This window comes from Anopheles maculipalpis, chromosome 3RL (genome assembly GCF_943734695.1).
Source record: "Anopheles maculipalpis chromosome 3RL, idAnoMacuDA_375_x, whole genome shotgun sequence".
Lineage (NCBI taxonomy): Eukaryota > Metazoa > Arthropoda > Insecta > Diptera > Culicidae > Anopheles > Anopheles maculipalpis.
The window spans coordinates 21,564,952-21,580,089 of NC_064872.1; the positions used below are offsets into that span (position 1 = coordinate 21,564,952).

General features: G+C 40.9%; 2 protein-coding genes across 3 annotated transcripts in view; both read right to left on the minus strand.

The window, feature by feature from the left end:
- LOC126565597 (60S ribosomal protein L34) overlaps positions 1 to 15,138 on the minus strand; it is a 364,763-nt gene that overhangs the window by 173,008 nt on the left and 176,617 nt on the right. The window lies entirely within an intron of this gene.
- The window catches only part of LOC126565304 (uncharacterized), a 43,404-nt gene that overhangs the window by 6,713 nt on the left and 21,553 nt on the right, over positions 1 to 15,138 (minus strand). Inside the window, exons 1-2 of one of the 2 annotated variants that reach the window (XM_050222470.1) lie at positions 8,778 to 8,848; positions 3,880 to 4,046 (exon numbers count right to left, since the gene is read on the minus strand). In XM_050222470.1, the coding sequence (XP_050078427.1) occupies positions 3,880 to 4,046; positions 8,778 to 8,837 (227 nt within the window). In that variant the 5' untranslated portion in view covers positions 8,838 to 8,848. Of the gene's footprint in view, positions 1 to 3,879; positions 4,047 to 8,777; positions 8,849 to 15,138 lie in introns of those variants that run through there. The other variant, XM_050222469.1, reaches the window with a different exon arrangement.

The window sequence follows — 15,138 nt, forward strand, 5'->3', positions numbered from 1 at the left end:
TAAACGTCTCAAATAAAGTGAAAAGTGTGAAAGGATTGTTCCAAAATAGTGTTCACCGTCGTCGAGGAACCGACAAAGTTGCAGTCACAACACAGCACTAGAAGGACAAAATTCACTTTAATTTGAGTGATAATTCGGTACATAAATCTAAGCCCATTCGACTACTAAAGGATTTTAAAAGCTTTTCATTAGCTTAGTAATTTAAACTAGACCTGTAAATTCATAATTTTTGGTGTAATTCCTAGGAAGGCAAGGGTAATTTGCTCCATTTTTGTACTAAGGATTAAAGCAATCTTGCTGTTTAGATATTCTCAAATATAGCGATATTTATACTGAACGGGAAAATAAATCAAAACGATTCAGATATAAATAAGCATTACATTAACCATCAGCAGCTTTCTATTACAACGCAAAAAAAAGGAACGGCCCCCAAATATTTTCGGTTACGGATACAGGCTCGGAACATTAGCGCCTCAAAGAAGCGAAGCTTCCCTTTTCCTGGATGATTTGTTGCATTTAGTGCAGCGTGTGGCCGAGCAACTGATCCCTTTTTCTCTGGCGACTCGGTGTCATCTGCAGCGAACGATGATTCCCTTGTTGCCTATTCAGCTTCCGTCCCCAGAATACTGCCACAATAAATCAAATTTGTTGGAGGTTTTTTTTTCTTTTATTCTCTCATGAGCAATCGTCCGGAATAGGATTAAGAACGGTGTTCAACGATTTGGAGCAGCAGTCAAGCTGCTGCACAGTTCACTCTCGCGGTCAATTTCAGGCTTTTAGAAGCTCGCAAAAAAAAATGGAAGTACATTTTTATGCAGTTATTCGCCCGTTCGCGTACAAGATTCCGTTGCCGAAAGGAGTGTAAGACTTTGGAAACGGAAGCGGAGGAGTTATAAATATTATACAATAACACATTTACTCGCTCACGTTGAACAGAAGAATGGAATGTTTTTGTAGCCATTGTAAAAAATTTATGGCCGATAGACCTATACCATTTTTTGTTTTGCCGAGCCCGGTTTTATGGAAGAACTGACCGACAATTAAGCTTTTTTTAACAGATCTTGCAGGCATCGTTCGCAGTGCGTGGTGATGATTTAGGGTGAATTATGCGAACTTTATAATCCCACAGCACGTGCACCGTTCGCTTGTGCTGTTGCTCGTTCGAACGGAGGCGAAAGAAAAAGGTTCTTTTTTTTTGTTACATCACGGTGCAGAACTTTTGATTCCGGAGGCTCACGCTCACGAACCATCCAGCAGAAGATTTCAATCGCCTTTACAGTGAGTGTGTATGTGTATGCGTGTGGGATGGTTTTTGAAAGGGAGAGTACAGAAGCTGCTAGAAAAGATTATCCTACGATTGTGCCGAAGGCAAATTTCGTTTTGAATAGATTATCCTCAGAACCTCAGTCAACAGCAAGTGCGGCAGAACGTGCCTCAAGTTTGGTACGAGATGTTACAATGAAAGGAAGCAAGCTGTACGATGTTAATCACGCGAGGAACGCGACAATATCTTTTTAAGGACTAATCGCATGAATGATTATATCACCGTGAAAATGTGACATTGTTTCTATCGCCTTTGTTTGACAGTGTGAAGGATTAAGCTTTTCACACTCGGGGAAGCTGAATTTTGAAAAGATATTATTAATTATCTGCTTTGAAACAGCAATTCAAGGTGAAAGCGTTCTTTAGACCCACATTTTCATGTGCAAAATATGGAGATTTCTCATCCTTAGTTTTTCTTTTCCCTTCAAATGCAGACACTGCAGTCCTGTCCAATTCCATTATCGCCTTGCAGTACTGTAAGTTCGGGAAGCGAAAGAAACAGGACAATGCAACCCACACCAACGTAGCGGCTTTCCATGTGTATATTTGAAAGCTTGGAAAAGCGTCTGGTTTGTGAGAAGATAGAGTAAAAAAATGTCCGACTTCGTACGTGACAGGAACGGGAAATGAAATAAATTGCATAAATTTTCAAAACCCCCTTGTTTATTATTTTCTTTCCTGCGGAAGAGATTATGTTGCTGGGTGCTGACCGGTGGCAGGACCGAGTGTGACAGCGCGACCGAGTTCATTACTTTTGCGCTAGAAGTCGGGGTAGTTTCACGCCGCCCGCTAGAAAGGAATTGAATTCGTGTTGATTTGATTTGCAAGTTTGCTCTTTACGCGTCGTTCTTTTGGCGAAGCCTTTGTTTTGGGTACTGGGGACGCGCCGGAGCTTGTGGAACGATTTGTTTGCTGAGTGAAGATAGAATGAGGTCAGCTAGTGGCCGTGATGTCTATTTCATTTAATGCAAAGATGAACAGAACCAGCAGTTCAAATTTGATGGATTGCAGCCAACCCAAACCCCCAGCCAAAATGAAGTGAATTTACCAAGAAAGATGAGTGTTGTGTCATCATTATCTCCGTTTATTTGGCAAGGGAAGCTAGTTTTATTTACATGCATATAAAATATATATTTTTCAAACGAATTGTATTTAATTCAATTCCAACATGCAATCCAAGAAATTGTACTTCAAAAAAATTAAATTCATTATTTAATTCATTTTTAATAATAATTATCCTACCGAGCATGCCCGGGACAAAGCAAACAACAGTGGAGAAAAATAAAACCATTTTCTTACATTTTACAAAAATTTCATATTTTTATAACAAGTTTTCTTTTTGGAAAAATTATTAAAAAATACGTATGGCCTTTTCTGTTGTTTGTTCGCCAGTGTTTAAAAGTTCGCCAATTGATAAATTAAACAATTTAATCATTTTTTTCTCATACAGTCAAGTATGAAAATAATAAAAATAATTGATTAAATTGCTTAATTTATCAATTGGCGAACTTTTGACACCCAAAACCACAAATTCATACATTTGACCGGTTTTTCATATAAAGTAATTTGACAATTTGACTTGCTAGAGTGCAATAGTTACAAACTTCAAAACGTGGAATAGCTCAAACTTGATTTTCTGTCAAAATGCGGTCAACTTTAACACATTTCTATACAAAATTAAAAGCATTTTTTCGCAAAATCAGTACTGCGTTTCTTGTGGAACGGCTTTAAGAAGCTTTCGCGACCTTAAGAATAATTTCATTATTTAAATAAGGCTTCATCCTGCTAACGACATTGTTCAATGCATATTTTTTAAACAACTGTTTGTTTACAAAAAAAAAACCCCCCCGACATAAAACACCCTCTCCAGACAAAACATTACCATTACTTTGAGAGACTTTTAAAAACCGTTTCATTCTTGTGAGCTAGAGTAAACTTTGCAAACATTCTAGCTAGACTAAAGCTGCTTCGGCGCAACATACAGCTCGACATACCTAACATCCTTACGTATCGCTCCGCTACATCCAAGAGCCCAAATGCTGTCCCCAACTTCTATGTCATCGTAGGACACGCGCGAGAGTAAATATTTAAACTAGAACGGTACTGGGTTTCCATCCCCCGTCAGGCTCGTTCAAGAAAACAACATCCGGCCTCGGCTTTTATCAAGAAGCCTGTTTGCATCTCGTTAGTATGCTCGTCGTACACCGAGCAGCGGAGTACTGGCCAGCAGGGAAAATGAACTTTTTCACTTTTCACAGCACGAGACTTTCTTTCAAACGGTGTGCGTGAGTGAGAGAGAGAGAGGGAGAGAAGGACTGTGGCCATTGTACATTACCCGACTCAAAAGACGGCAGTTAGCATCTTGAAACATTTAACAACTTCCTGCTCTAGTGGATAAGGTCGGCTTGCACTAAAAATCCCCAATCATGCCCAAAATGCAACGGTCCAGAAAATACTCTCCGGAGTGTTAACACACACTTCTCAAGCTGCTTCATATGCATGCAGTAAATGATAAGTGGCAGTTGTAGTGTAGTGTTCCGGTGCAGTGACACTTACGTTCGTATCTGGGGCAGTATCAGCGCGGCGGTGTGTTTGCAGGCTTCGACGCAGGACCGGCGAAGTTTCCGTATTTTCTCGCGCAGCTCGGGACAGTCTCTCGATTGACCGACGTGGATAAGCAGATCACGAAATAGTGCTACTTCGCTGTTGATTTCGAGGATTAACTGGAGAGAGAGAGAGAGAAAAAGGAAGAGAAAACGGGTAGTGTTACAATTAAAGTTGTGCTCGTTACGATACGGGTATAATATCCTTCCAGTGTTGTATAGTCTTGCTGTTTGTGGATGGAACGTTTATCCTTGTGGAATTATAATCAGTATAAACAAAGCTTTACCACTTCAACCCATACACCGAGGACACATTGTAATTCCGGTTTCATGATTTAAATTTTGTATTCGGTACGGATCGGTGTCCTTACCTCACACACACGCACACGTTGATAGAAAACTAACTACCTGGCATGGGTTTCCCTTCAAACATAGCTCGAGGCAAAACACGTTCATTTACATGCCAGGGTTTTCGTCGGCAGTAGAGCTTTTCCCCTTAAACTTAAACATTCAGTGCAGCGTAAAGCTGTACTGCATTAAAATCTTACAGCATTTCCCTTTCGTAGCGTGTATCAACATCGTTTCTAGGAACAGGTACCTCAGGTTACCTTCTGAATATTAATGCTGTTCGAAAATACGTCTAGCGTGGTGCAGACTAAACTTGCACTTGTTGGTCGTTGTGGTTTTTAGGACTCTTTTGATGGGATTTATTTTGGTAGTAGACTGTGCTACTAGATCGTCATGGTTTGTTAATATGTCACAGTGGTTTGGGAAACACTATGATATTTCAAGCTCAAGTATAGCAATTTATTGAGCAATTCGCAGCAGATATTTTGAGGCTAAAACTTACGCCTGTCCCTGCGGCTTTGGTTTGATGATCTTTCTGTAAACTAGGTTTTGATACGAATGATATCTAAACTGAGCTGAAGAATCATTTTGCATTGAACGTTCATCTACAGCGCAAAACTCTGGCTCAAGATTTCACGATGTGGATTCTGTGGTTTGGCGTGGAGTCCGAATCCACTAAATCCTTCTTGGTGACCGCATACGAAAGAATCGGCATAGAACCGGGAATTGAAATCAGAGTAATTTTGGTTACCAAAGACCTCCCTCACAATAGGCGCTTCGAGGTCAGTGTAACAGTGTTTTCCAACCCATTCCAGCATTGACGCATAGAAAAATTTACGCTAGTGCTAAAAAATTTACGTCTAAACAATTTTCGAACCAAACGATCGATGCTGTATGTGGATCGATCTTGTATGTGTATATGTAAGCCATTACACGGACGACATGACCCATCTCGTTTAAGAGCAATTAGCATACTTTGATGCTTTAACAGATGTCTCGGTATATCTTTGATGTGATGCAAATCTATTGACAAAACAACCATTTATTTTCTACTACAAAAGGATCATTTCGCATGAAATATTACAACAGCTTTTCAGGACTCCATCACACTAATTACACGCTTCCTCATTAGTGCATTCCTGTAAACCGCTGTTCTTAAGTTAATGCTACCAGCAAACTGTAAATATGCAGCCGCTCTGCAAAGCCACATCTGTTTGCCACTCCAGTTTCGGAGGAACTATTACATCGCTACATTTTAATACCATGCCCTAGTGCAGCAATACCGGCATGAAAAATCATTTGCCACCCCACAACTGTGACTCGTCGTTGCAAACGCATACGTAAAAAGGCAAGCTCTAGCAAACGATCGTGCAACTTTTGAGTGACTGCAGCTACTGCGCTACGCGCCTCAAATCCCCTGGGGATCCCTGAGAAAGCTATGAATAATATATTAATAATTTGCAACACCAGCAGCAACTACAGTGACAGAGGACGCACCATGTGAGCGCTTCCGCTGGGAGCTTTCGTACCTAGCAGCTCATTAAAATTCTATCGGCTGGCGTGTGTCGTTTACATGCGTCACCGAAATTTAATTCCTTCGCATGTGTAAGCCGTTGTTGTTTCATTCAGCTGCCAACCACTGACAACCGGTTCGATCGGGTACTGTGGTGTATGGTTTCGATACCGGTGTTACAGTGTGTTCCAGATAAGCTTGCGAGATGGTTTCGATCTATGGAGAGTAAGTTTATTAATATTCATAACACCCACACCCTGGTGGCACGGATATAGTTGTGCCCGATGGTGGGGGCGAACGTTGTAAAATGGTCTGGAAAGGTTTCATTCAACACAAAATAGCAATCTGTCACAGAAATCAAACAGAGAGTTGTTCTTTTTCTGGGGTATATTTGGGGAAACACTGGAAACACTAAGCTAGCTTAGTAGATTTTGTGCGAAACAATACAGTTTACAGTTGGGTTGCGGTGTTCATCCATTTGGTTGGCTATAACCATTGGTCACAATTCTATGCAGTTGACCCCGTGTACCGTTGCTCTGATGTTCGGCTATCGATCCGTATCGATTTTACAAACCATGAGCTATTTGGGATCTGTCCGCGTATCAATAAATAGTGCGTTCGCGGGAAATGGAGCAGCCCTGTGTAAGCCCTAAATTAATTCGCTCGGTTGGGGCGTGTGATCATCCGAAGAGGTGCCATGTTACCGCAGGTCAAAGGATACTAAATTAAACAATTTACATACTAAACGCTCGGCAGTTGCCTAAGCTCGGTAACACGTTGAGTAATTTAACGCCGATACAGGTCAGATGATAGTTTATCATTCAAATACAATAGTTATTGTGTAATATATTGAAGGCATGAGCATCTGCTGTTAATTTTGGGTATTATATTAGGATATTATATTGTTACAGAGTAATTATTCTACTGGTTTCAAATGCTTCCATGTGATTACTTTTTTCCCTGAATACTTCCATTCTCGGTAACGTACTAAACCTGCAACGTTTAAGTGAACCTTTTTAATTATATTAATTGCTTAAGCTCAAAACCTTTCCCCCACCCATAAAGACCGTCGGGACATAACCCTAGAAACCCAGAAACTCGGCCAATAGCTTAACCAAGAATGCACCGAAATGTGCAGAAAGTGAAAATAGCGCTTGTAGTAAAAATAGTGTTCGTTCCACCTTCTGCTCGTTTATGTCATAATAGAAGCACTGATGCAAAGCTCGGCCGGGTTAGTCTCAGCGCACCAGAAGGTTCCAGAAGTTTAATTAAAATTGCTTCTCGGGGTACCATTCACATGGCTATGGGGCTCTGCGTGTGTGTGTGTGTGTGTGTGTGTGTGTGTGTGTGTGTGTGTGTGTGTGTGTGTGTACGCTTTCCCACCTGTTATCGGGAAGATGATTTGGTGGATGGAAAAATGTTTGAGAGGAAGTACAGATGTAGGTGTGAAAGTATTTAATGATTGCTTTCCAACAGTTGGAAAAGTATGTTACGAGTTGCAAAAAAAATGAATATTTTCACTTCAATTTTTACACCTCAGTAGAACTGTTAACTCGTTTTTTTATGAAAGGAAAAAATAATATTTTGGGTTCTTTAACAGCTATTTGCTAAGCATGCTTAAATTTGGGCATTATTTTAATATTTTAAGCGAAAGTTCTTAGTAATTAAAACATTGTATTGCATTGTTTTAGAATTTTTCTTTGCTGAAAGGAAGTCTTTGCTGCAGTTTGCTTTGCAGTTCAAAAAAAAAATCTTATCCCCGATTTCATTTAATTTTTGTTTCGTAACTGTGACCAGACTGTATTCCTTACTAATTTAAAATATTTTGTAAGCAAAATTACCCACATATACTCGATTTTTCATAAAATGGAATAAAGTATGCAAAAACAATGATAATATTTCATTAAGAATCGAAAATAGTAACGAAGAACAATTCATTAAGACGTACATTGAAGTACAATTAACTTGCTTAACTTTTTTTAAATTATTTTACAAAGCTAGCTTAGCGTGTTCCGAGAAGATTTGGCAACCCTCATTGGCATCCACTTGACGGTATTAGTATTAAAAGCTAAAGTCCCCTATTTTTGGCACGCTTTCAAGGGTAAAGCGAACCCATTTTTTGTGTCATACCATTTGCTAAAATCATGATCATGGCTGATGAATGTGCGTAATTTTTACTCCGACTGTGTGTATGTGTGAAAGATCTTGTTCTTTTTTTGGCCAGCCCACCGTGCCCAGGGTGTTGGGTTTTATCACATTAATGAAAATGGATGATAATGCTTGATGGTGAGACTGTGCGGGGTAGCTATTAAACTTGCGCACGGCATTCACAACCCCGACCGCCTAAATGTAGGCGACCGGCAAATCTGTTCTGGACTGCCAAATGAGTGAGCTTGTTTTTACATTTCGCTCGTACACAAAACACCCAACTCCTTGACGGTAATCGTCTCTCGAACGTTATCGTAGGTGACGAGTCTTGCATGTAGTGTGTGGGCTTTCGGTACATAACTTAGTGAATGATGAATGTGAATGATGAGAGTGCCAGTGGACAGGAGGCGACATAGAAACGGTGCGGGAGTAATTTTAATTAGATTCTCGTGTTGTTGCTACCTGCTACCAGCAACGGAATCGGAGGGCAAACAAAGTTGCTCAACCTTTGATACCCGGCAGGCAGTTGGAGTTGGTAGTAGTACTGTAGACTCAGGGCACGTGTTTGTGTGTATATGTGCGTGGACATTCATAACTGTAGTTGCTGGTTGACGGGTTTGTTTTCTTATCCTTTAGCATTTATGCCGTATTTACGAGTCTTGCCGTGTTCGACGGCTGTTAGCAGGCAGAACAAAACACACAGCGAGACTTACGTTATCAAAATGATTTCAGATGGCTTCCGAAAGCAGAAACTTATTGACATTTACCACCATGTGTTGATACATCAACGTTATCTCTATTCTTGGAACGCGCAGTCGAACGAGAAATCACTTTCAACTCACCGTGTGCAGGTTGGAGATTTGGGTAACTTCCACCGGTGTCATATGGTGCATGGCCAACATGTCGGTCGCACGGCAGAGTCGTCACTCAGGGGGCGCTTATTATTGCCTGGTTTTGAGGCACTGCTGTGAGGTGGCCTCACCGTTAGCCTAGTGCACGCACGTCCCAGTGGCAGACCGACACGCGACGGTATGCTTTTATTTCGGCACAAACTTCACACGCGTCACCCGTCGCGACGGTAAGTAATGCTGGTCACGCAGTAAATCCAGACCCATTATCGACACACGGGAAGAATGCGCGTTCTACCATCGGCAGCACTACAGCGATCGTCCTGAGAACCATTAACATCGATTTTTGCATTTTCCTCGCATACTTTCTTTCGCTGATGTGAGGGTAATGCTTCTAGAGGACACACGTGCACGAACAACATTCACATCTTGCAGATGCTTACGTGGAAGAAAATAGACACTCTCACGATACACGACCGCACACCACTTTGGAAGAGGTTTGGTTTTGGACGAAGGTGTTTTGTCTCACCTCAATAATGTTTTCTTGTTTCTACGTTGTAATTTCATCGCTAAGCTTTAAGACAGCCTTTCAGAATTGTTTCTGTTTATAAGATGATTTGAAAGCTATAAGATGATAAGATTTGAAAGCTAAATTTGTAACAAAAACATCGATCATATATGATTTCTTTCGGTGGAACTATGATAGCGCCTAAAAGTATGCAAGTAAGCTGATTTACATCGGTACAGTGATGGTCAGAAGGATTAGACAACTTAAATTTGTAAAATTTAAATGTTATGAGGTTATGTTGCATATAGTCAATGAATTCGACCGATTTTTAATTAGTAAAATTTATGAAAAAGGTTGAATAAAACCGTAAAAACGTCCTTATCAGTCAAGAAGAGAGTGGAGATAGAACAAATTAAGAACATTTTCATTCACATTTGAACAGAAAAGATGCTGAACAAGAGAAAATTTTTCATAACCAGAAACATTTTATATCAAGTAAAAGGATATAAGGCAAGTAGACAGTCTTGCTGAAGTCTTCAAAGAATCATTACAGATTCATTGCTGGACCGACCGTTAGGAAAGAAATTTTTGAGCATGTCACTTTAAAAATCTTTTTTTGATTGGTTAATTAAATTCACTTTTATCTTATTTGCGTGATTCACCGGTATTTTGAAAGTCAACCGATCTTCTTTCCAACTCCGTGTTGTTGGCACCTTCCATTTAGGATATTGGTAAAAAAAAAAAAATAAGATAAACCGCTTCAAGTGAATAATGCCAAAGGTGTGCTAAGTTCTTCCTACCTCTTGTCAAAAATAGCCTCTCCCTGAAAACGTTTGCTTGTGCACATGACTAAACACCCGTTCATAAAACAATAAAAAGCCTCTTTCCACGCAAATAAATGTACGAATCGTAACGATGCAAAAAGACATTGCGAAGAAAATAAGACATCGATTGTGGTGAATAAAAGTTCCTTTCCCTCCAAAGAACCACCCGTTTTCGCTAGTGCAAAACAAACGTTACACTCGGCACTGATTTGGCGCACGAAGATGAGCAAAGGAAGCGAGTCTGTTCCACTGCGATGCTCCCTGCGTTATGCTGGAAGCCATTCAACGCTCCCAGCGTAGATATACACCCGCTTGCTGGTGAAACTCATAGCATCTGACGCGTTTAGTCTCACGGGCTGCCCCAAGGAAACTACAGCACTACAGCCGATACAATAGTCCGTGGCAAACGGAACAGCGAAGCAATGTTAACTTGTGTGACTTCTCACCGCACTTCTTGCTTGTGTCTCGTTTCCTGCTACACACTCGACCCGGAACAATCGAAAGTTACATCCGCCTTAGGGAGTAGCTGTACACACACACGCACTTGTGCTTGGTGCTATTATAGGCATGTGTGCGATCAGTTTCAAGCCGGTCATTCGAACCGGGTGGGTAACAAACGAGCTTCGAAATTGGCTCGGGCTTTCGCAGCACGGTGCCTGGACCTGAAATGTTACTATTCAACTTCCTGGAACCATGTTAACATTGACGCTCGTACGACACAATACTGGAACACCGAACCGTGGAAGCGAAACCATTTGGAAGGTTTCCAACCGAACGGTTCGTGGGAGCTTGGTTTAAACCATATTTTTATCGAAATATTCGTTGCTATTTTGCACGTGAGTGGAGTAAATTTTGCTAAATGGACAAATCTATTCTTAGCAGACGTTAAGCTGCAACAGATTGTGTTTAAATTGTATGTTTTAATTTCTATAAACCATCAAATTTTATTTCGTGCATGGAAAATAAACTGCATGTGTCATCCAATCGCCCCAAAAGCTGTAGCCTTCCAGTGCAACCAGAATCTAAGAGGAAGAGTTGGCTGGTTGCCGAAGGACAGGAAGTGCATTCCATTCATGGACGCAAGAGCAACAACGCATGTCATTCCGCTTGTCATCGAGGCACTTGTTTCCAAAGTGGATCAATTAGATTGTGCTGTTGAATGCCGATGTCTGTGTAAAGACGCAAGCATTCGGTTCAACTGGTTGCAACTGGTTGGTTGGATATCGTTGGGCCATACTACCCACCCAGGAAACACTTCTGGCAGAACATGAGCAATTTTTCGGTTCCGCTGTCAACGTCAGATACGGCCAGACAAATGTGCGATTGCTCGTTTGTGCATATTTGCGTTTGGCTCGGTTTCGTGTGTGCTTTCGTTGTATCAACTCGATGGATGTGTATCCGTGTGTACGTGGCACGCCCGTTTACTACGGATGCCAATAGAAGGCTACTTCTTTCGGTTTGCTTTATAGCCGTAAAATATGGCCTCAGAAAGGGGTGAGTTGGTTCGCAAATGAATTGGGCCGGAATGCACTTGCGAGATGTTGTGTTGTGTAATAAAGGTTAGCCTTTTTGTTCTACTCTTTAGCTGTGACTCCGATGCCAATAAACTACCAAATATGTGATTTTCGTCATTTTTGTCCAAATGGTTTTTTGTTCTGTTTTCTTGTGACCTACGCCAAAAAGATGTCTGCAATTTTTCGTGTAGAAATGCTAGACCGAACAGCTCGTGGAAATATTTGGAGCGGCCGTACGGATGCTTAAAAATGTTAATCTTAGCCCATTTTACGGGAGCGCAAAGTTCAACTTCAAAAAACGGTACATAAATTATCACAAAACCGGGCCCGTTTAAAAGCTGTGTGAACGTTAGGCTACGAATAAATCAAACACCAAAATGTGCCGGGCTTGAATGTACGCGCGTCGATCGGGGACGAGACGATTCTAGGATGTAGCAGAGAGCAAAGTGCTCAGGGAGAGGGGTAAAATGTTTTGCATCTGCTTGATAAATTTAGCAACAAGAACAATCGAGATAACAATTTGCATGTTTATGAAAGGCAAACGGGATATTTCCTGGCTATGCGATTTTCCCGTTTCTTGGCGATTTAACTTTTGTGACGCTCTTGGGAAGCTTGGGAAGCATGGGACTGCAGCTGAAAAGTTTGAAACAACTTTGGGCAGCGAGCAAATTATCGGCCATGTTTTCATGTTGTCTGCTTTCTACGGCATAACAAGTTTCAACGCCTTAACATCACGAAAGTCGAGGGCAAGAGGCAGGAAAAAATAAAAATTCTTCGAAAATAAATTTTAACCAATTGAACACCTTCATCAGGTTGATCTGTAAGACTTTTTATGATGAAAACTAATATACTATTCTTTAATGTATTTATCATACATGCTCATATATGAGTCAATAATACAAATAAAAAAATATTGCGTAAAACATATTGCCTTGAATCAGACATTTAGCGATTAAGAGTTGCTGAAGGGTAATTTTGATACAAAGGAATTAATCGATACAGTTCTTCTTCTTTTGCTTCTTCTTGCCTAAACGACCTACTAAGGTCACGCTGACCATCGATCGCCACGCTGACCATCGGCCCTCATTATTGGGGACAGGGCTTTGAATGGGCTTTGAACCCCGGTCCAACCGTGTGAAGACCGCCTCCTCTGTCGTCTTTAGAACCGGCCCGCCACACATACAGTTATTGCTGCAAAAAATTTATCTTCAAATTCAACAATTTTTACTTTTTATAGTGGTAAGCCATATATTACGCTAAGATTTTAAGTACATTGGACTGGATACATAAAACACTTCATATTATAAAACCAACATTTGCTCCATTTAAAGCTACAGTTCTATTCAATCCATAATAAAAAATAGCTACAATAAAAGTATAAACGATGTCGTCTTATTTTACGCTTGCTGTCATGCTTGATAAATTGAATAATAGAAAAAAATACAGTAAATTTTGTGTAAATTAATAACTTTCCAACAATTTATTTACGATAATTTTAATTGACTGATGCAGCAGAAAAATAACATAATATACATACAAATTATTTATACGCGAGAAGACCGGATCGATACAGGACCGAGAAAAGAAAGAACAGTTATCGACGAAGGTTGTCACAGGTCGTCCGATTCCAACTCGGATTCCGAGGGTTATCGCTGCTATCAAAAGGAAAATTCGGGTAAATCCAGTGCGTTCAATAAGGAAAATGATAAAGGAACACGGGATTTGTGACACTACGGCACGGAAGTTCGTAATGGGAGACTGTGGGGCGAAGTCGATCCGTTTTCGCTAGTGCAAAACAAACGTTATCAAATTCCAGAACCGACCGATACATTAGATACAAAGACGTGGCCGACAAATGCCCAAGCATCCTGCTAGCGTTATGGAGTTTGGATTCGTGACTTGCGATTTGTAAAAAAATGATGATCGGAATGATCATCGCAGAAGGCGACAAGATCAACACGGAGGTCCACATACGAATTTTAAGTAAGAACGTTCTTGTTTGGATCAAAGAACAGTACGGTCCGAAGCCAAACGTTGTGTTGCAACAAGATGGGGCCTCGCACCTTGAACTGCATTCAGAAGTGAAAGCAAGAACATCTGGATGCAAGAACGCAAGAAGATGCAAGAACATCCAGCCCCGATCCTTATCCAAATCTTAAGTTAAGAATTATTATGAAGGCCAAGGCCTGCTCTAAACGCCACTCCAGTACAGCAAGCTTCAGGCAAACATTGGCCCAGACATAGAGAGAAATGGATGAAAAATAAATTATTTGCACCTGCCCTGCATTCCAGAAGCGTGCCGAGGCCGTAGTTGCAGCAAATGGAAACTCTATCGATGCTTAACATAGTCTGGGACCCTAAGAAACATCCTTCCTTTGAATAAATAAAAAAATTCAAACACGAAAATGTTAACGACTTTTTTTAATTTTGACGTTACTCAATGGTGACTTGCTTTTCATAAGTACATGGTTCACTCGAACAATACATAATTTGAGTACTACTGCTACGGGTTTATAGAGAATTTATGTCTTGTGACTGCAATTTTCAATACACCATTTTAGCTCAATCAATGTTCTTCTTCTTGCCTTATCGACTGACTAGGTCACATCATCCATCAAAGAGTTCATTTTAAGAACAATCAAATTCTATAAAGTTCTTGTGCCAGCCGACATTTCATTTAGATTCGTTTTTGATCAGTCTAAATTAGTAAATAACTTTGAACATTAGAATGCTCGCTTTAAGCTTGGTACCATTTCATTGCAAGATTGAATTCAGACCGTGTTTCGCAATAAAGCTTCCGTACAGCCGAGCGTAAATAAATCTTTCTCCGCTGCATCCAACGCGTTCTCAGCTTCGGTGCAGCGTACCGTCATCATCTGTAATGGAATGCATTTGACACCGGACCTGCAAAGCCCAAGTTTATTTGCCATGATGAAAGGGTCGTACCAGGCGGAAGTCGACATTACGCTTCTACCAAACTGATCTTCACAGCAGCAGCAGCAGCAGTAAAACATTGCCGCCTGCTCATAGCAAAAGCATTTCTCTGCACCACGACAGTGAACGCCGGCCGGACAAATTCCAGCGCAGATCGCGCCCTCGGTGTGAAGTCCGCCCACGGCGCTTACATGCAGCAAATGAACATAAAAAGGACCGCAGCAGATTGTGCGCCACCATTTGCAGCTGGGCTGGCTGACAGTTGTTGTTTTTGGGTTTTGGAAACGGTTGTGAATCTTTCCTGCTGGAGGTGATGAATTCTGCCAAATGGTGCGGATTGCTTCATTATCCGGGAAAGCTTTTGTTCGTTCATCGCTCCGCTTTCTGTTGGATGGATAGACGGTACCGGTGGCAGCACTTGGGGATTGTTTTGTGAAAGTATTTTAGTATTGCTTTTATTTTGACTGCGTTCGACTGTGGCAAATACCATAAAATGAGCGGTACTGAGCTGATTCTATTGTTCACTCTGATGGGATGCTTTCGTGTGCGGTTTAAAGCGAAGCGTACATCATTTA